The sequence below is a fragment of the Micropterus dolomieu genome, linkage group LG06, assembly GCF_021292245.1.
Source record: "Micropterus dolomieu isolate WLL.071019.BEF.003 ecotype Adirondacks linkage group LG06, ASM2129224v1, whole genome shotgun sequence".
Classification (NCBI taxonomy): domain Eukaryota; kingdom Metazoa; phylum Chordata; class Actinopteri; order Centrarchiformes; family Centrarchidae; genus Micropterus; species Micropterus dolomieu.
Window position 1 is genome coordinate 14,874,170 of NC_060155.1, and position 22,626 is coordinate 14,896,795.

A 22,626-nucleotide genomic window follows, 5' to 3' on the forward strand; every position below is an offset into this window, starting at 1 on the left:
TTTAACAAAACGTCAGTCTTCAAATAATTTATTAGCAAGCATGTCAGGAGCCTAGCTAATAAAGATCTGTGTTAATGTTAAAATACAGCTGGGTTGTCGAGGATAGCACGCTGTACATAACTGCTAGTCAATGTCCACCCCCACCGCCCCTAAAAAACCTGATATAGTTGAAAGGATCCCTACCAGCACCCGGTAACACGCCTCATTACTAAACCAGAAACAGAAGTCTTGCTCAAGGTCAATTCTTGCTCTGAAATCGACGTGGAAACGTTGAGTCAGAGAGGAGTTTGTTGTGTTGGAGTAATGTTAGGAATTAAAGTCTCGCTAGCTGTTTCTCTATGTAAACAACAAACTGCTGGCCCAGGTTTAAAAACATTGTAATAATCCCTACTTACCCAAACAAATAAATGACAACATGAACTCAGACAAACTTTAGCTTTTTAAGTTTACACAACAGCAGCTGCACTTGCCCACATCTGAAGGCAATCCTTCAACCCAACGCTATCTAAACAGGCTGGACAAAATATTAAGTAGCAACTCTTAGTACAACGCAAAAGCAAAACTAACTACAGCCTACAGGTCAATCAGTTTAATCTTCATGAAAGTATATGCAGAGTTTTGCATTATTTTTAGCTTGTGTGTACAAATTGGCAACTCAGTGTAGATTATTAGGCTAAATGTCTGAAATTAATAGTGAACAGGCTTCTAAAGTTATACCTTCATTAAATCAACCAATCATTAAATCACCTTGTTAGATGAGAAAAGAAACAGGCAAACTTCCAGAACTGTTGCTGCCTGTGACCTAGTTCCTCCAGTCTACCTGCACAGTGCAAACTGTTCCCTTTACATCCTTCCAAAACATAAACAGATCCTTCCACAACATAAACAGATCAGCCACCAAAGAATGTTTAAAAAAAGTTTAAGATCAAGTTAAAACCACCAGCAATATGCAGACTTTACCATTTCTCTTAAGAGCCAGCCTAATCATACAGAAGTAACACCAAGACCTAAAACAAATCCACTAAAACAAATCCACTCTTTACAGAGGCCTAACTTTTCCATTTTACTACATTACATGGTATCCCAGAAAGACTGGTATTTGGCATACTCAGTCTTGCCTCCAGCAATGTAACTATAGCTCTGGTCTCATCAAGGCACATCAATAAACATGCTGAGAGTTCCCATCAATTATGAATATTGTCTCACTGCTGAACTGATTACAACAGATTCTCTACAACAAGACTGAAAGCACAGAAAACATTGGCTGTAAAATTCTGATTAGATTTAATAATGTGTCTATTGCAATTTCCAAGACCTGAAACAAAGCAGTGAAAAGCAAAACATTCTCATAACCTCTCAAAGGGTATGGGTGAAAAAATTTTGAAAACTGCTTTTCAAAGCTCTGCAAACAAAAATGAGAAGACAAACAATTTAATCACCAGGAAATGCATTATGGGACAACTGAACCATAACTTAATCCATCCTGAAGACCAACCAAGACAACAATGTATTAAGTGGAGAAATCCAATATATTTCAAAAGGCTTAAGCCATCCTTCACTCCACCCCAGTTAAGCTGAATATCCCACAAAACCTCTGTGAATGCCACAAAACCTAATTAATAAACATCTTCCCAGGAAAATTACTTTATTTCTAAACATCTCCCCAGCACTGTATATCCACACACCAATACCCTGAATCAGATTAACAATGAAACGCGGTATAGCGGTCTACAGACTCCACAGTCAGTTTTCCATCCATCTATTTAGCATCTATGGTGGAAGCCCTTTAACTAACTACAGTATCGGCGCTACCAGTCTGTCTTGTGTTACTACTGCCTGCTGTTGTTGCTATGACAACGTGGGGCGGAAAGGCTTACAGTTGATTATTCTCTTACCAATGAATGGAATGGAGTCCAGAGACTCATCCAGGTTGCTGGACCAGGAGGTGTGGCATTGTTCCCCAAGACGGCGTATGTGTATCTCTCGACGTGCATCATTGGGAAGCCAGCACGCCACCACATCTGCTGTGGAATCTGCTCCGTCGTCAGCTACAGCCAAGATGTAGGAAGGGTGCCGCAGAGGGCTGGGGTTCTTTCCAGCGGGGGGCTTCTCCCTTAGAACAACTCCAGTCTCTGTGGGGCTTCGCCCATTGACTTGACTCTGGGACTCTGGCTGAGGTGGTTTGGGGATGCTAAGCCTATGCGGCATCTGTTTCGATGTGGAGCATGAAGAAGACCTGTGTCCTACCAATGCTGCGTCTCTGCCTGACTCTACAGGCAGCATGGTTTCAGACCGCATCCTGCTCTGGACTTGCTGGGTAGGGTGGACCACATGGTTTCCTTTGCCTGCACCTCTTTGGTCAGCAAGAGAATGTTCAGCACTTGTGCTCTTTCCAAAATGTGAGGATCTGTCTGAGAGCATGGGTGAGGAGCGGGTCTGAAGAGAATCTGGTCCTTTAGAGTAGAGAGAAGGGTTGGGTGCACCCCTCATGCCACCGCTGTATCCAACAGAAGGCCTGTAGAGCACGCCGTGTCTGGGGATAGACTGTCTGCTGGGTCTTGTACCTTGGTTTGTCCTTCCATAACCTCCTCTCCTCTCACTGGGCCGAGCCAGCTCTGCAGGGTCAACATAGTCTGTGGAGTGTGCCCGGGCTTTGTGCATAAGGCCATCTTGGGACACGCTTCGAGGAGGCCAGTTCCTGGTTTCACCCACTCTCTCTGCACGGCTGATGCGGTCCTGCGAAGCACTGCGTGGGGCAATCTGAAAGTGGGGTGGAGGTCCCTGGTATGACCGTTCATGGGATGTACTCCTCCGTCGTATTCCCTTAGGGGCCCAGTCTCCCAGGGAAATATGATGACTAGCGCCAAAGGGGGTCTGACTGGTAGCTCGCAAATTATCCAGCCTCTCCTGGATAGTCCGACTACCATGGGAATGGATTCCTTTGTTGTCAATGTACTCCCTGTACGTTTGGTAGGTGCGCCAATCAATGTTTTGATTGTTGACTGGGTAGTGAGGTGCCTGACCTCCATACGGAAGCATTCCTGGACCAGCAGGATAGACATCAGCCTTTCGAGGGTGAGGATACTGAGCCAGTGACCCAGGCCTCCCCCTGACAAAGACAGGTTCCATGTAATCTATCCTATGTGTTGGACCCATGCGCCCCATATGAGCTGTATCAGGAGGAACCACCACAGTCCTCACACTGTCGTTGCGCATGCACACTGCCATCTGGGTTTTTGGATATGGCTGAGGAGGAGGAGATGGGGGCACAGTGATCTCCTTGCGGTACCCATGGTCAGAAGGTGCTGTCGGCCCTCGGCAGACCTGCTCAGCTGAGTCTGTCGCCTGGGCCATGCCCGTAGGCTTACAGTCTATTCTGGGGTAGCATACTGGGGGTGGCTCAGGAATGTGACGGGCATTTCCACTGTAGCTGCTGTGGCCACGGAGGTATGCATCCTGGGAGTAGGCCTAGAGACAGAGCAACAAAGCAGTGTTACAATAGATACAGTGCAATATGCATTAGCAAGTGTTTGTAAAATTCAACAGTGTGCTAATAGATGCTTACAGACAAGTCAAGCGTGATATTACAAATGCTACTGGATGCATGTGTGGGGGCAGTGCATGGTGCAGCATGAGTGAGTGGAGGCGTTAGCAGTTCAGGGGTGTCATTGGTCTTCATCTGCTCCTTATTTAGAGCTCTCATGGTAATCTTCACTGTAGAAAATATTTTTCACTGAGAGACTTATGATGGTGGTTCAAACCGGATTTTTATGTTGTCTTTCTTAATTCTTCGGGCATGTGTTCTCCAGAACAAGGTTTATTGCTACCCAACAGCTGTGATTTTCAGTTTGAAGAAAAACGCCTCTTGTCTATGGAAGACATTAATATCCAATATAACTGCAAGCACCATATGATACATGTAGAAGGGTATATATTTGAACCAAACTCAATATTTTGCCTGCACTGTTACATTTTCAGCAAAGACTGTAACAATCAATACACATGTTAAATAAGGCAATCAAGCAGCTAACACTCAACATATTTAAACATACATAAAAATGTACAGTAAAAAATTACATAGATGTTAACAGGTAACCAGTGTCTTCATTCTCCCACCTGACAGACTGACAGACTTTAACCTCAGACAGACAGGAGGTTTCCCATCCCTCATAGAAAGGTGCTATATTTAGCTTGCCTGATTATCAACCAAGGTTTGGAAGCCTCTACCATTGTACTGCAGATACCAATAAAATCCCTTTTTAATTAATATAAAAACAAAGCAGGAGCTTTGCTGGACTTTTAAGCCTCACTACATTCATCTTCTTTACTCTAACATACTGCTCATACAACAAGGCATGTGAAGGTATGAGGACTCTGATCCTGCTATCTGGTGTCAAATTACAATCTTACATAAAGATCTGTGTGTGCCACAGCTATCAGTGCCAGAGTCTGTTCCTCCCTTTGTAAGCATGAGTGTGCAGGGTAGTTCAGAGGTCACTGGCCTTTATCACACTAATGACATCTGGCATGGAGGATGAAGAAGGGGCGAGGCTTCACTGAGATGCCAGCTGGACGCCAACTCGAGTGCTCAATCTAACAGGTACTGCAGGCACAGTCCATCGGCCATTTCTACAGTCTAAACATTTGAATGACCAACACAGAAAGGACCATTATTTCAATCATTCAATTCATTTAAGTCAATCATGGCAACTAAATAGCAATAATGTAAAATCTGAAGACCACATCCTGTAATGATGATGCCGACATGCATGACATATGCAAAATGAGACGGCAAGCAGAACATGTCAACGTCAAGTGGCTACCTAGTCTGCTGTTTGCTTACCAGATTAGTTGTTCCACGAGAAAAAGGCTGCCGTTACAGCATGTGAAAACGAGAGTGTTAAGAAAATCAAGGGAGACAGGGTGGAAGAGAAAAAGCAAAATGCACACATTGTAAAAAAAGCATCCACAGCAATGCCTGGGCTGGACATGCTAAAAATATACTAGAGCTGCAGCAGCAGTACACAGGGATGAAGAAGCAGAGATGTAGCAGGGGTTGCCACGTTACCACCTGCCTGTGCCAGTCTGTCCTGTGTGAGGTGGCAGGAGCAGAAGCTTGCCTCTCAAGCTGCTGTTAAGTCTCCATGGTTCTATCCATCTTCAGCCAGAATATTACGCTAACTGAACAAGGTGCCTCCAGTCTATGTCTCTCTCTCTCTCTCTCTCTCTCTCTCTCTCCCCCCCCTCCCTCCCTCTGCTATTGCTCACATGACAGAAGCAGCAACTGCTGATTATACATTCAGCTCTGATGGTACAGCTCCCCCTCCCACTCCTTCCTCCACTCTCCTGTTCCCTTAGCATCAACCTGTTCAAAACACAGAGCAGTCAGCTGATTTTATCTACTGGTTTCAGCTCATCATTCATGCTGTTCCCTTCTTTTTTCCCCAGCCCAGTATTTCCTCTGCTTTCCTGGCGTACAGTTCCCTCCCTTTTTTTGCTGCCTGAATGTATACTCTCTCCGTCACTTTGCTAAGCAACTGCTGCCTGTCTCCTAGCAGTCAGCGTGTGCTGCCTCCTACAGTGAAGTGTCATCCTACTCGCATCTCCAATATTCCTCTTGTTCTTATAGACAGCCCTCATCAGTTTGCCTGCCTACATTAATAGATATTTTTTGTGTGGCTGCTGGCCTTTTACTGTGCAACAAGAGAGGGGGAGGACCCAACAGGGAAGAGGGGTGGAGTAACAGTCCATTAGTTATAAGAAAGGATAAAATACTGATAATATAAGAATAGGGTTATGTGGATGTGAACATTTTATTTTTCTGTGACATTAGAAGTTTAATTTTCATTGACTGATTATAGCATGTTAAAATCTAAATAATAAAGAGCATTGACACCACATTTGAAATGTTTAGATAAATGACTGCTTGCATATTTTTGGAAGGATGTGATACTTAAAGAGATAAATGACTGGTTGTTAAAACAATACACATTGATATTGCAATTCTGGATGCCATTCTCCTTAATGATTAATTAAATCGCCTATCAATTTAATTGTGAGGATTCAAACTGGACAAGGATCCACAAGGGAACATTTCAGGTAAAGAAAACAGCCATGCTATTTCATTATATAATTCATAAACAGGCTGTCAGAGAACAATAAGCCCATGGGAGAAGATTCCTGAGCATCCTGACAAAGCACTTAATGTGATTTACTATAGATATGAAACAGATAAGTGCATCTTCTCTGTACCCTGAACGGGCAGAATGCATAGTAGCTGCATAACTGCATAAAATAATAAAAGGTTAATGATCATAAAGTGCACACAGGTATGAGAGCTGAATTTTAACACAGGAAAAATGTAGCCAACATATACAAGGTCCTTGCTACCTAATACTGTAATATAGTAGTAGTGTTACATTTAAAAAAATATTTTGAATATTAATTGCCTGCACTCAACTTCGTTCACTTTTACATATGCCTACTAAGGATCTCAGGGCATGGTATTAAGCCACACTGGGCAATTAGCTTCCAACAGAAATGGTATTTTCCTTTTTTATGAAATATATTTAACCAAACTGTCTAATCTGACTTCTTAGAAATGGAAAGTGTAGCCAACTGCTTCCTTGGAAGCAGTCACAGATCCACCAGTCATGGAAAGAGCGTGTCACTACACAACAACCTGATGATGACACAAACAGTACAACAAAAATAAGGTTGGTTTTTTTCAATAATTCTTTGTTGGGTATCCATTCATTTAGGTGTGGTAAGGGAGGTCCATTTAGGGTAGCTGATGGTCTACATCAGCCAGACTTACTGAACATTTCAGAAAACCATCCAAAATAACACGCATGCATGTTATTGCAATACTTGACCACAGAAAGCAGTGACCCATCAAATTCTGTTGATTCTTTTGTCGTAAATCTGCCACAGGTCGCAAATCAGTGGGGCTGTCACGTTATCCTGCCCTTGTGGCAGTGGATCTATATTGCCTGAACACATTGAGGAACTTGAAGATGCAGCCAGAGTAGTGACTTTTCTACAACTCAGCTGTTTAATGTAGGTCCATTCTGTATAGAGCTAAGTTTGAAGACACATTTTTTGCAAAACACTCTATTGCCTTTGTGTCAAAACATATAATCTGTATGGATGGAGATGTGAATATTACTCCATGATAATATGTCTGTATATGTATTTAGATAATACTTGCTCTACCAATCCAATTGGCCCATTTTGGCTGTACTGTCAACAGCAGTTTGAGGACAGGAATGCTGCTCTGGCCTGATTAGGAGGCCTAGATAGAGATCTCTGATGGGACAGGCCGGCTGCTTGGATCTCATGACTACTGTCCCAACATGAACACCTTAAACTAGAGCAGCTCTGTGAGATCAGATATAATGGAAATTATTATGGGAAAACAGAGTGCAGTGTGTTTTAAAAATGCAAAGAAAAGTTGTACATATGAAGCGAATCTTATCTAGAAAAACAGGAATGAGAAACTTACCAGTTGCAGTATATCCTCATCTTTTGGCATTACACAAAGGTCAAGAAAATCACCACTGTTGGGAACAAAAAGGAAATTTAAAAAGGAGGGAAAATAAAGTGATCAGAATAATCTATACAAATTTATATTAAACCCCACCTGTCTTGGATCAAGGATATAACCTCACAATAGGCTTTCCCGATGATGCTTGCTCCATTCACCTTCACTATTCGATCACCTAATAGGCATTTAAAAAAAAGTAGTACTGACATCAATAACATAGGGGTAGCAAAATAGTAAGTTTTTCGTCTTAAGAAAGCATCGGCCACTTTCCAGAAACTATGCTGAAGGTTATCTGTATCCACTAAAACATAAAGTCGCTGTAAATCACAGTCCATAAATAAAAATAGCACAAAAAAACATTTTCCTACGACTCCATGTCTTGAGTTCACAGCAGGACAACTGTCAGGCCACTACTGAAAACCACACTCCTTGCAGTTTTTCCCTTTTGCTTGCAACACATAGTCAGTGCATCAGTGCAAAAGCTTAGAGGAAGTTTTCTGCTCTGTATGGCATCATTTACAGGATTATGCATGCAATGTTGTAAAGTCACAACTTTCTATGTAATTTCACACCCAGTCGATATCTAGTAGGTTTGGGTTAATAAAGGAGACTAATTGTTTGATGACTGATTATTACCTGTGCAGAGCCCAGCTCCATAAGCAGGGCCACCTTCTTTGACTTGCTTCACGAAAATGGTGTCCATGGGTTCTAGCCTATTCCGTTGTCTCCCTAAGGAAAAGAAACAGGTCGTACATACATTATATAACAAGTAGTATACAATGCAAACACATGAACGCATATAAAAAGTAAAGTTTGTTTAACCTGCTTTTGAAAAGAGGCGTTTGGTTTACAAAATGTCAGAAAGACGAAGACTGCCCATGGTAAAAGAGCCTTTACTTATATTACAGATCTGTCTAAATGTCTTTTTTATTACAAATGAAGCAAGGAAATTAAAACTTCAAATAACAACTTCAAGTAGCTCTATACTGCAGGGTATTTACACCCTCTCACTTGCACCGAGGCTGAACCTGAAATGTGGAAAATAACAACTACAAATCCTACCAATGAGTACCAGTCTGAGCAGTAAATTGTTTCATGACATTTAGGTGAGAAGAGAGAAAAGCTTTGTGTGAGAATGAGACAGAAACTGGGAGGTTTGTCACAAGACTTGGAGCAATGTGAATCAACATTATGACAGCAGAACAGACTCTGTCTTGGCGATTGCTTGGTCACATTAAAACAGTTTGAATAGACGTGATTATTAATTGGTTCAGAGAAAAGAAAAATCTCAATAGGGGGAATTTATGTGGTTTTAGGGAGGTGGATAAAAGCAGCTAAAGAGAGAAAACCTGTTTGCTCATGCTGCTCCTGTCTCCTAGCAGCTGCATGACTGCAGAAAAAAAAGAAGGACAGAAAGGAAATAGGGAGGGGTGAGAGAAAGAGAGACTGAAAGAAGGTAGAGCGAACGTGTGCTCAGCTGCACAACTCCCACTCTTCCTTATAAACTGAGAAATAGCTCAGGGCACAGCCAAAGAGTGGCTAAAATCCTTCCCTAGTAGTTAACATTCAGAGTGAGTTGATGGGAAGGGCAGCACACAAACAGGCGTGATAGTTTTACTTAAAACAAGTTTTAAAACGTTGGCATGATCAATGAAAATCATGTATTAATGAGAAACATGTCTTTTGCCCCTGTGACAGACATTACCAGCTATTTTTGAACGTTTTGTGTTTAAGGCATTGGAAAAGGGGACCCAAGCACACAGTTGTCTTAACATTACTCAGTAGTCAATAATCTGTAAACCTTTGACAACCTCATAAACACAGACATACTTATGCCTCCATTCTTCTCTGTACCACACATGAGATTACTCATGCATACTCACATCCTGAGGACTCATTATGTAATACAGCAACAAGACATGCTCCCTCTGGTGGTGTAATGTAGAACTGTATCACTATATTCACAATGGGGCTGTTCAAAAATGAGCCACCGTAAACATTTCAATGTATAGTGGAAGAAACTCACTTTTTCCCATTGCCACCATCAAGAACATAAAATAATGCAGACAGCTGCATTAACTCTGGCTTGGGAACAGCAGGGCTGCAGGTTCGAGTCCAGCATGGACCACGGCAAAAGATGGCCCTAGCAAGGCCCTAAATGCCTAACTGCTCCCCAGGCGCTGCACAATGGCTGCCTACTGCTCCTAATTACAATGGGTTAAATGCAGGACAAATTTTGCATGCGTTGTACTGTCCATATAACAATAATAGTATGTGGCAATAAAGTTGATTCTATTCTTCAACTTGTACTTATCAAATTAACAAGCTTTAACTGTACAATGGTACTCTCAATCAGTCCAACTACATTTATCTTTGCTCTACAAGACTGCTCTGGGCAATACAGATATCTTAATTCTTTACACTCTGTAGAGACATCCAACACAGCAAGATATCTTACATAAACTCATCATGTCATCAACTACTGCCGTTGGCAACTTAGCACAAGACGGGAGATGCTTTTTGTTTGCTATATCAGCCGAAGTTAGATTGAATCAATATCAATTTTATCTCTGTGTGTTCAGTACAGACACATAAAAAATGTTGGAAGTGTTCCTTTAAAACCAGAGAAAACCCTGTCCACACTAAACTTAAAATAAGCAACCACTCAACCAATCTTCATAAATTTAGTTTGCGGTTTCAAAATGAACACCAAAAACAATGCCTGTATACAATGAGCACAAACAGACCAAATGACAGCTGTGATTGAGGTAAAAGACAGCCCTCCTCAATGTGAAAGAGAGCAGAGTTCACAAGAAAACATTAGATCACAAGTGCTCCCGAACCTGACCCCAGAGTTGTGACAGAAGAGCTTTGTCTTGGGAAGCAGCAGACTCTAATACAATAAGATAATTGATGACGGTGCAGCCCCGTGAGGCAAAAAAGTGTAACAATCACAACTCTGATGCAATGTTTTTATTCATAAATCCATGTTTTGGCACATATTGCCTTCTTCAGAATAATCAGTTCTATCAAATAGTGATCAACACAATGTGGCCATTAATTTGCTTTCCAGCAAGCAGTGGTCAAAGCAAGCGGCCTTCATTTTGTTCCCATGGCTTGGACTGTAGAGTTGTTCAAAGTTGTTTGGTGGATACAATAATATTTCTACAAATGTCTTCATATTGAACACATTAGGAATGTTTTGCCCATTAACAACTACAGCCCGAAATACATAACAAGCAAAGATTATCCTCAACATGTGTTACGTGTAGTTAGGAGACCTTACTAAGGTCACATGACATAATGCAATTTAAAAATATTTTTTTTTATTGTTATAAATAGTACTTTGAACAAAAGTACAGCTGATTATGTCAGCTAATTGCTGTGTTCTGTGGTGGATTTGTGTGCCAAATGCATGTTGCCTTCTGTCTCCCCGTTTCTTCTTCAATTGGCATTTATCGGGGGTTATAAACACCGATACTGATTTATCTGCTATTAGCTCATATTGACAACCCAATTTATCGGTTGGGGTCTATTAACAACCCCAATCAAAAGCTACGTCGTGAAGTGTAAAGTCCATTCAGGATTTTAATTGGATGAGAGGAATAATCATCATTAGTACTGGACTGCCCACAAATTCGAACACATGTTGGCGAGTTTGTGCAGATGACCATGTGACTCTGTGCTGGCTGCTTTCTAATGAATGGTGTTTCCACATCATACTACACAACAGCTCACATGTTTCTTTGCGCCATACTGTTAAACCAATCTACATCTACCGCTGGGTGACAGTGTTACAACATCAATATTGTCATACAACAAAGAAATCTTGGATTTAGGTTACTGTAATATTGTTTCTGACTTTACAAAGCTGCTTTACAGTGTTACATGTGACAAACATCTGAGCTTGACTGACTCTAGTGTTGTGTGTGAGTGATCAATTATGAATGCCTCCACCTGCTAGGCCACCATATCACATTACTAATGTTTCTCTTATCAGTTTTCATGTGAACATTTCTTCGCAAAATCACCAATAATCCTAAAATAAAATGTCAAAATATATAGTAAGTAACAAATATTGTGATACTTGATTTTGTTACTCATCCTCGTTTCACACCTGCACATGACTAGCTTTGAGGAAAGTTCTGAGGAAAATATTTATGGGGTTTCCCCCCATGTGCAATGAAAACAAAAGAGATACATTGTGCTGCAGTGCATATAATAATTATTATTCACTTCCTCAACATGTGTTAGATGACTTGCAGTGGTGCTTTCCTGTACTATTTTCCACACCAAGTAAAATAAATGTCTAATAGAATTACTGATTGTATGCTTGGATAAATTCCAGTGACAGCAACCTCCTCATGGTCAACAACAGGCAACAGACTTAACAAAGAGTTAAGCCCACAAACAAGCTACTGGAAAGAAGTAACACAGTTAACGTAATCAAAGAGTCATTTTAGTTGGGGAAGTTGGCAGGTACATCTTTATGTAGTATCTTTATGTCTTTCATGAAGAATCTCACGCAAGATTTCAGAGTTTAAAGTTGCCTTATTGGCAACCATCCAGGGCTGGAAATTCTATTCCAACTTTCAAATGAGTCTTTTTAGATCAAATTCAAATAGTGATGTTTTGGCATAAGACATGACACTGGTCACTGGGGGGCCGCCGCCGCCATGTAAAAGTACTTCTTAAACGATGCACTGATGAATGGATGAAATAATCTGTAGAAGCTTCGAGTACTAAAATCATCACTAGCTGCAGCCCTAACAAGCTTATAAAAACATATTACAAGCATATTTCCTCTGGATGTAAAATGTGAAAAATGACGAATTCTGTCCTCAGCAAAAGCAGAGTCATGATGAATGTAGTTGTTATTTATATAAAATATCCATCTTCAATATTATGTATTTAATTTTAAAAACCTTTAAGGGAACATGTATTTTTAGGGAATGTTGGATCCCTTTGCAAAATGTGTGGAGCATGACTGCTGGCTTCTGTAAGGAGTAACAACGGAAAAATTTGTTTTAAAAATGTAGTGTTGACACAGGGCATGCCAAAATGGTGTTGGACTATAAGGATGTGATAAATATTGTTATGTCGCACAAGGAATTTAAAGGTTCTGTATATGAGTTTCTGAACATTAATATGGCCGCAAACAACTATTTGATATGTAAAGATATAGTAGAGTAATGGCGTCCTGAGCAGAGAATGACACACCCCCTGTGTGTGTGTCTATCTCAGCCTGTGAGGACAGCGATATAACACCTGTTTCTTTTCTCATCTAACAAGGTGATTTAATGATTTATTTCAACCAAACCAGAGTTGGTTATTCTTGGAACAGTTAAATGACTAACAAAGACGGTTTTGATGAGTTTTATTTTTTTTCTGATTCTGAATGAAATGTGTTTTATGATGATCTGTGAGGTAAAATGTTTTTTTCACCCTAAATGAAGTCTAATGGGTCGTGGTGCACACTTGTTTTGGTCTGAAATGATGGTGCTCTGGTATGACATTTAGTGGCAATGAATGTTGCTTTAGTACCTTTAAGGTATGTAACTTTATAGTTACATACATACAAAACATTAACTTATGCTAGTGGTTTAGTGTTTTGTTTGTCCCTTATAAAAAGAGAGAAAAATAGCGGTATGAGAATTACAAGGGGAAAGAGGGTCAAACACACACAACCCAGTAAAATTGAGCCATCTCTTTCTGGCAGCCTTTTTATGGCGGGGAGATAAAAAGCAGCAAGAACAACAAAGTGAAACAATATGAAGAGGTGGGTTGGTGCAGGACAGAAACAGGTGGTGCTGACCAAACCTTTCATGCCTCCACAAAGGTCAGTGACACACAGGAGCTACATTGTTCTCATCGCAAGGAAGCAAAAAGAGCCAAAGAGTGGATGGATTAAGAGTCATTAGAAGTCAGAGTCACTGCTCTGACTCAGCAGTGCTGAAGGGAAGGAATGAAGAGGAACAGCTGAGTTTTTCTGCTTACCTCTGCGGCCATGATCTTCTTCCTGTAAAAACACACAAATTCTCAAGTGACTTTGTTGCTTGTGGTCATAGAATTTAGGTATTAGACTTTTTGTTGCAGCAAACAATACTCAGGTGTATGCAACTCATGAAAGCTTCGAAGAAGTTCAATAACAAACACAACCCTGACATTTACCGGAAAGCAGTGCATGGTCGACTCCGGCGGGTAGACGATGAAGTGACGCAGGGTGAAGCCAAACCCTTGGGAAGTTCGACGCAAACGCACGGTTTTAGGTCTTGGCCATGAGAACTCCTCCTCTGCTGGGTATTGCGCTGCAGGAGAATCAGCCAGGCTTCTCCACTCTGGAGATTCATTCTACACAAAGACAAAGGTGGAGAAATTAACTTTAAATCAAGCAGAGCTACTTTCACTTTTACACTGACAAGAATGAGATCTGATAGATATTCTAATCTTAAAAAGTGAAAGTGTAAATGCTGGAAAGCTCCAGTGCTAAAATCCAAAAGACAATGTTACTAAAACTACACCACATTCAAAGCCACCCCCAATTTATACACATAAACAAATTAGCTTTTAAGTGGAGTTACTGTAAATTAACACCAACAACAGTCGTTCATTAAAGTGGGGCATAGTTAAGAGGACACTGGGCTTTTAAAAAACATTACTAGCTGCATAGTGTTTATAGTCAAGTCATGGTATCCCATTTTCACAGCTGGAGAGAGTAGAGCATGTCAGGCTTCAGGGCTTTGGACACCCACCCCTGTGTTTACTGACTATTTATAGCCTCACACCTTTGTGGCATCGTGTGTGAAGCAACACCCCCCTTTACTCAGATCTCCACATATCATATTCCCTGTTCCAGAATGACTTTCAGGAACACTTCTGTTCAAACTGTCTCAAACTTGTATTTCCACACTGAAAAAAAAAGAGTTTTCCTCACCCGGTTTCAAACAAACATTCCCCTTCCCCCTGAAACATAGACTTTCCCCCACAGTGGGAGGAATTTGATGAGCTTGCATTCACGCTATCTCTGCCTGGGCAGATATATTGACTAAAATGCCAGAAAGCCTGAGTGAATTACCTGCATGTTTACATCACCAGAATTTGCAAGAGTTTTGTCTACATGCAGTTCCAACACTAAACAAAAATCCTGCAAATCTGACCTTTATGTTTTGATCAAAAGAGATGAAAATAAATCTGAACAACTCTACCACTTGATACAGCTGTTACAAGGAGCAGTGAATGAGCCAAGCCACATTTAAAAAAAAACAACAACCAAGCAACAGTTTGTTCACACCAACTTAAAACCACCAACATCTCATCTAATTGCTCAGAGAACAGGACGAACATTCAACCTCACATTCAACGGTTCATTAGAAAAATATTGTGTGCCTGGAGGGGTGTACCAAGTTAATGCATGTTTCACTGCACTCTTTGAAAATTGTTTTACTGCTTCTCTGCAACTGATATTTTTCAACTTTTTAATTATATATTGCTAAAAGAGATAGTAACATAAACTACTAGTGTATTTTATGTTACTAAGTGGCAACCAAGTGTTGAACACATAAGGAATTCAATGTGCATACTGTAGAAATTGAGCTGGCAGGGAAAACAGAGCTACAAGTGCAACTGGCAAAAATGTATTTTACTGAAACTAGCAATACAGGTTTTACTGTGTATAACCAAGCTTTGGTTACGAGCATGTCCATGTTGTCTGTGTCTATACGAGCTCTGGGTGACTTTACGCCACTAGGAAACATTCAAATCCTTTCCCGGAGAAGTACTTGTGAGAGTATGACAATAGATGTACTGGATGTTTGAAATGCCTGCTTTGCTGCCCTCATGCAAAGCCAATCCCAAGCTACTGGAACTGATTTAGCAGTGAGTGCACGGTGAAATTTCCAACTCTCTGATCCTTAGATGTGCATGACAGAAGGGGGATGCGGGCCTCCTGGCAGACACATGCCACGCAGCGTTATCATTGCCAAGTTAATACTGTTGTGACATTCCAGGTCAATACATACCAGACCCACATTTCCCTCATGGTTTCCTTTTTGTCTTAGTCTTTTTTTTTTAAAGAAGCTTTTATTAAGTGTGCATGAACAAAGCAAGACCGTAAACCTGGTAGACCAGATTAATAATGCTTTCAAATAATTGTGACAAGAGGAATCAGCATAAAAGGAGCAAATTAAGAGATTACTTGTCAAAAAAAGGACATGAAGAAAAGCACATGAAAGGAACACCCACATCAAAATACACACCTATCATCTCCTACCCACAAACGAATGCCTCTCACCTATTTATGAATCACCTGAATGTTAGACTGATATTTGTGCTGGGTGAGGCAGGTGGGAGAGAGTTTGCAGTAAGCATTTGTTCTTCTGCTGGATAGCTCTTGAATTCAAGCAGTGAACAGACCGGTGTCTGAGATTGGGAATACTAATTTTAACCACCAGATCCCAGTTAGTCTGGTGATATCCCATACATTTTTCTTTCTGTAAACAAATACCAGGGAACCACAAATCCAGTATTGAATTGATCCTTCAAATACTGCTGTGTAGCAAAAGCCTGATATACTACGGCTTATTCCTCTCTGTCAAAGACCTCTATTGTTATACAAAAACTATTAAAAAGCCATTGCTATGGTTGACATGTTTCTCCATCATTATACACATGGGCACTGTTCATTCAGTCAGTACACATCCTGCTAAATATTCACAAGTGTGTATTGATTCTCAGCTGAAAATAGTCCCCACCAAATGTACTATTTACTCCTATTTTAGTGACATTTGCTGAAAAAAATAAATAAAAAAAAAACTACTGTGAAGATGTGACATTACTCAACTTTTTAAAAAAGTGTAAGTATATATTCATTACCCGTTTAAGGATTTCCGACTTCAGTATGAATGAAGTGGGCGGAGAGCCACAGACAAGATAGGGAGTTGGAAAGACCAATATTGTTTGTGCTTTTTTCCTGGGATCTGTTGAACCTTATCTTGTAAACACCACCCCTAAATAATGAAAGATCACACCAGCAGACCACTATCTAGTGCTGGTGTCTTCTACATGCATTGCTACAGTACAAATGTACTGAGGTGACTGCCATGAAGGGCTAGGGCTGCGCTGTATATCTGTATTAAAGAGGTATACCGACACATTGTAGCATTTTTCAGAGAAACACCGAGTCATTACGTTACAAGTTGTGACACGGTAGATATTTTACAAGCACGGACCAGGTAAAGCGACAGTGAACACGATAGTGCAGATGTAATTCGTTAGCTACTACGTTGGTTTTGTTTTGAAAGGTTAATATGCGGCGCAGCTGCTGCTGTGAACAGAATAGCGGGAGGAAGACAAATTCTATTATTTTTCTGCGACTTTATACAACGTAGCCTACTACTGATGGAGAAAGTTACCAGGGAGAGGCACACTGACGTGTTTGCAGCAGAGGTATGTTAGGTCTGTGAGTGTGAATAGAACTGAAGGAGGCAGATTCAATAAGTGAGTGATACTTAAATAAGGTGGAGAAAGTATAACTATAACTGTGAAATAACAAACAAGCTAAGTTCCTACAAATATTAAAAACATTCCCCTAAAACCGACCCCTCCCCCAGCCAACTTAGCAGAAAATATCTATTTTATACCGGAGTGATGAGCTATGAAAAGCTATGGATAATTTTGTGTCTGTAAAATGTGTTTCACAGTGCAGCAATGTCGAATGAGCTCCGGCTTCAAAACCAGGCGAATTCCCATCCATTTACATTGAAGCAATTCACAGAGTTCTACTAAGTGTGTAATCTTTTACACACTATTTTGTATGCATGGGCTTAAACCAACCATGTAATGCTCTTCAAAATCTATCCTTGTTTCACATATGGTACAGTGTTTGTACCGACATATTAAGTGGCATGCTAAATCCAGAGTACATATGGTCATTTTTCTGAGAGACTGTTTGTAGCAAACCAGAGATTAGAGGACAGGCAAACCAATACCTCCCATGGACATCAGAAATGTTAGGGGAAACACTGCATGCACAGCTGTTTACACACCACAAATGTTGATATCCAGAGGCTAGATAGATGCTGAAAAAGAAACTGGAATTTCCACTTTGTTCATTTTTAACAAATATTATGAAACCACACTGCATGAGTTGTATGTTTAAAAAAGAAAGAAAAACCTCTGCTGACATCATCAAATGACACATTACAAGCACCACATGACATCAACTCTGAAAACATCATACAAGTACACAGCCTTAAAATGTGAAGAAACCTAGTTCTCTGTGGGCTGCTAAATTCTACACCACATCCCACCCAAACCAAGCACTTAAATGTGAAAAGCCTGAGATAATGATACAGAGGGCCACCGGCGAGCACTGGGCGTTCCAGCCATGTAGTGCAAGGCAAGGTTAGGAGCACCATTACTCTGTCTAAGCAAACACAAGGTAAGGTTTGTGCATGCCACACTTCTAGTTAAAACATACAGATGGGACACAGAATAGTCCCATGGCCACTGATCCTGCATGATGTCTTTCTAAAATGCTTAGGACAATTCTTCTAGCATCACCGTCTAAAAAAAAGGACATGTATTTTACCAATTGTGGAGTTCGGCAGTAACCAACTTCTTACTAAAGCTGATATGTTACATTCACAATTTGAAACTGCCCATCCAGCCAGAGTCCGTCATGGGCAAATACTGAACTTAAAACTGTGGTCCAGCACATAAACAGATGTTGTTCTCCTCTGTATAAAACACACATGAAGACATATGCATTTCCAGACTTCCTGGAATAGGAAAACTCAACAGAGTAAAACATATGGATGCCACATTGCATCTGCTGAAAATAGTTAACACTAAATGAATTAAGGCTGTGCATCATCCTTGCATAAATCTAAATGCAGAATAAAAAAATTTGTAAAAAAAGAACATAACCAGGCCCACAGTCAAAGGTGATTAGTGCTGTAATAACACATCAACTGTCTGCAGCAGTATTTAGCCATGAGACTGGACTGCTTGAACATCCCACACTCATCTGTGGGTTGAAATTACTAATGCGTTTGGTTTCCTGGTGAGAATGGTGTCACAACACAAAGCTTTGCAAAGCTGTACATTGAACACTTTTTCTTTCACTTTTGCTTCTGTCACACTGATTATAAGAAGACATGCATGTTTTTACTGCACAGAAACTGTGCAATGAGGAAAAACTCAATCACACAGCCAATCTCTCTCGTTTTACCCTGAGCCATCGCAGACACAACCGTAAGGCAACAGGAAGTAACAGACTTCTTCTGTCCAACTGAAGGTCAATTTTCCCTTCTGATTGCCATCAGTTGGCCACGTGATCCCTGCACAGAGGGATCTGTAAAAGGCAAACCAGCCTAAATGAGATAAACACTGAGCTTTAATGAGACCAAGATTGTGGGGACAGGGGGGTCTGTTTGTCAATAGCCCCCCCCCCCCGTAATGCTAAATATGGATCATGCTTCATCATCTAAAACAATAATTCATTTCATTCCACTCTAATTTCTGTCGTCCTATTGGAGCGTAACAAGCTGAAGTGTAGGTATTATAAGTCTATTCAGCATACAGGAGCCACAAATCATTCATATAATATAGTCTAATAAATACCCTAATACAGAAAATCCTGCCACAGAAACACAGCAGGTTGATCAGCATCCAATCTACGATCTCTGTATACTCTGACCAGAGGAATTAAGAGATTTTAAGCCAAGTCTGTCTTCTATTTGGATCCAGGTGAAATGTCTGAATACTATGCACTATTCAGCTGATAAAGCAGACAAAAACGCTCCATTGTAGAGCAAATTATAAAAATCAAACCTCCAGCAAAAGACAAAGTAATAATTATTTCTCTATCAAGTTTTCGCCCGCACAATAAATAAGCACTATCTACCACACCAATTGTCAAAATGGTTGTGAAAAGGTCACAAGGTTTTTCTTGAAAAAAATTAAACCGATCATCAAAATAATTGGCAATTAAATTATTAGTTGACAACTAATCGATCATCATTGCAGCTCTACTTAGAAGCATGACAGTAGCTCCCATTGAGAGACAACAGGGACAAGCTAACAGACAATTGCTCATATTATTCGTTTTTCTGAAAAAGATATCAGACATATTTTTCTAAATATCACAAATTGTTATTTTCTGTGATAAGGCATACTGAACTTCTTTTGTTATTAAAATTATATAAATAGTTTAAATCCACCATGATTTTAATTTTAAGATCTCAGTTCCATTGATTTGAATGCTTTTTTTGTTGGCGGCCTCTCTCTATGCTTTACTTCATTTGAGGCAGTAACCCATCCTCTTCCTGCTGCTTGTTTACAACAGTAACAAGGCCATGCTTTCTTTCTCTAAATAAAAAACACAGGCACACCCATTTATCATTGAACATTTTTTAAACCAAGCTCTGTCAACTGAGTTCATCACAAGTTGGGTTGTTTTTTTTTTGCATGTTTTAAAAAGTGATTTTTAAAAAAACATCCACTTTAGGAAAATTCTTAAGTCATTAAATCAACAGTGTCATAATTTCCAGAAAATCCCAGGACCAGAGACACCAGGGGGTTTCCACATTCCGGCTCAAAATTAGCACATGAATTGGTTTGTGTGGTAGGCTTATTAGAAGGACTACTAAAAGAAGGATTTTCTCTAACTGCACTGAACTGAGGTTTTTCCTCACGCAGAATACACTAACATAAAAAAAATCCCTCTAACTGTGTTTATACATCAAAACTGTATTTTTCAGGGCTCTGGAGAAACACACATGAATATAAATAAAGTGAAAACAAAATTCACAACACAAAGTCTGTCACTTGCTAATTTATTTCATTTTTTGTTGAGTACCACTCTCCTGTGCTCTGTCCAATGATCTGTTCGAGTCTGTTAGAAGTAACAACATGAGGAGCTTGACATCCTTCATTTACAGACTATTCAAATATAAGCAGAGAGGCTTAAGTGAATAGCTGAATATTAGCTTAAAGGAAATGTTGGGAATGAAAGAAAACTATAGATTGTATAAATAGGTGTCCTACTTTTTCAAAGAGTACGTGGTTGCTGGTTTACATTCAGAGGAGCAGATGGTGTCCTGTCTGGTATTACACAGCTTAAAAATCTGAAGGACGGGTCTTGAATAAACTGCTTCAATGCCATTGTCTCCTCCCACTTAATCCAGTGATGAGTTTGATTAAAATTTCAGATTTAATTAAAAGCTGTTGTGTAACTGAAACCTGTCATCTACAATGATCAACCCCAGCAGCTTACAAGAAAAAAAGAGAAGCATGGGCAAACCTGTGACATCAATCTGACGGTTATACCTCACAAAAAAAACAAAATAATGAAGCACTAGTGTGAGATAAAGAGCAAAACAATCCAACAGCACTTGTTACAAGCACAAACAGCTGGGCCAAAGTGTCAAACACATTACTCCCCCGCCAACACCATACTGAGAGAGGGAGGACACAGAAACTAGAGAATCAGTTGCCCCCCACACCAAAAAAAAAGTCTGTTTACAAAGTCTGGGGTTTGAGTTGTGTTGCGTTTACCTCACAGAATGAAGATCTTGCTTGTTGTCGCTCATCATCCTCACAAGAATGAACCCAACGTGATGCCATCATTCAACTTCACTTAAAATCCTGTTGTCCGTGAACGCCCACATCGAAAATGTAGCTCCAGCAGGATGAAAGAAAATATGTTCCACTCCAATCCAATGTCCAATTTACACCTCCATTCTTGCTTGATTTCTTAGTCCATCTGTTATAGAGAGGGAGCACAGAGACATGTTATAACTGCATTTTGTTTGGTTGAATTACAGGCATGTATTTTACATTAACTACTAATGTGTGACATCTCACAATGTACAAAGGTATTTTTAACCAACATGAAACATAACTCAGTTGTTTAAGGTACATGATAGCTTTAAACTGACGTGCTGGAAAACAGTCTGACTTGGACTGAGCCCTTATGATGAAATGTGAATCAGATAAAGCTGCTATCTTTGTTATATCACCTTACAATTTGTGGGCATGCTCAATCCAGTGGGGTGACAAACAACATAGTCTATCTGCGCATTATTCACTCAACAACAATTTGGGCCTGTTGTCAACAGCTTGAAGCACAACAACGTGGATAGTCAACACTGCATAATGAATGGCCAGCAACAAGTGGACGAAAGACGGGAAAAATAAAGATCCTTCCCATTTGAAATTAAATGACAAAAATCACATAGAACTGGGATTATAAAGCACAAGTCACTTAAGTTAATAATAATGTTTGTATATCGACAATAAAACCTACCTAACCTTTAAAGACGGTGAATTTGAATGCCTCTTGTTTGAGATCGATGGTCAACTGAGGCACGTACAGAGAGTGTCGAGCTGTTGTTTTCAAGCGACCAACAAAAGTAGCTCTTACTTCGTTAACTTTAAGAAAATAACGTTACCAGCATAAAAAAAGTTTTAAAGGACGATATAATACGCTGTGTCCGATTCCCACGTTATATACTAAGCGAACACTACCTGTAAAGCTTGTAAAGCGGGCAAAAGTAACAGCCAAACTGCGGCAACAAGCTACTAGCGCTGCGGTTAGCATTCATGCTAACGGCTGGAGTTTAAACAAAGTTACCTGTGTAGTTGCGAAGCGTCAATACAAGCGGGCAGCAACGACGGCGGTTGTCCATAAATGTAAATAAACAAAGTAAAATCATAGCATGTGAGCTTCAAGATGGCTAGGCGTTGTCATAATTTAATATAGTTTGAGTACAAACGGCTTCCCGGTGATTATTCCAAACCCCACTCAGGGGAGGCGCATGGTGCCGTTTAGAAACAGGAATTTTTTGCTTTCAGCGTTCCTGACACTCTGGGAGTCCACCTTCGGTCAACAGGACACTCTCAACCAATCACAAGCGGCGTTGCATGTGGCCGGACCAATCAGGTGCGAGTTTACAAAGAGTCGCCGATGCGCTGTTGAAGGTGGTGATTTCTAACCGTTTCAACGAGGAGTCGAGGAGAGCACGGGGACAGCCTTTCACAGGGACAAAGTAGAAGTAGCACAGACGCAATGTGTGAGA

General features: G+C 40.3%; 1 protein-coding gene across 5 annotated transcripts in view; it reads right to left on the minus strand.

Annotated features, from left to right (window-relative positions):
• arhgap21b (Rho GTPase activating protein 21b) overlaps nt 1-22,420 on the minus strand; it is a 36,726-nt gene extending 14,306 nt beyond the window's left edge. For 2 of the 5 annotated variants that reach the window (XM_046050995.1, XM_046050991.1), the window contains exons 1-8: nt 22,182-22,420; nt 21,104-21,311; nt 13,718-13,897; nt 13,544-13,565; nt 8,183-8,275; nt 7,643-7,721; nt 7,505-7,559; nt 1,896-3,468 (exon numbers count right to left, since the gene is read on the minus strand). In XM_046050995.1, the coding sequence (XP_045906951.1) occupies nt 1,896-3,468; nt 7,505-7,559; nt 7,643-7,721; nt 8,183-8,275; nt 13,544-13,565; nt 13,718-13,897; nt 21,104-21,175 (2,074 nt within the window). In that variant the 5' untranslated portion in view covers nt 21,176-21,311; nt 22,182-22,420. The other 3 variants (XM_046050994.1, XM_046050992.1, XM_046050993.1) reach the window with 3 other exon arrangements.
• Nucleotides 22,421-22,626: the final 206 nt, after the last annotated feature.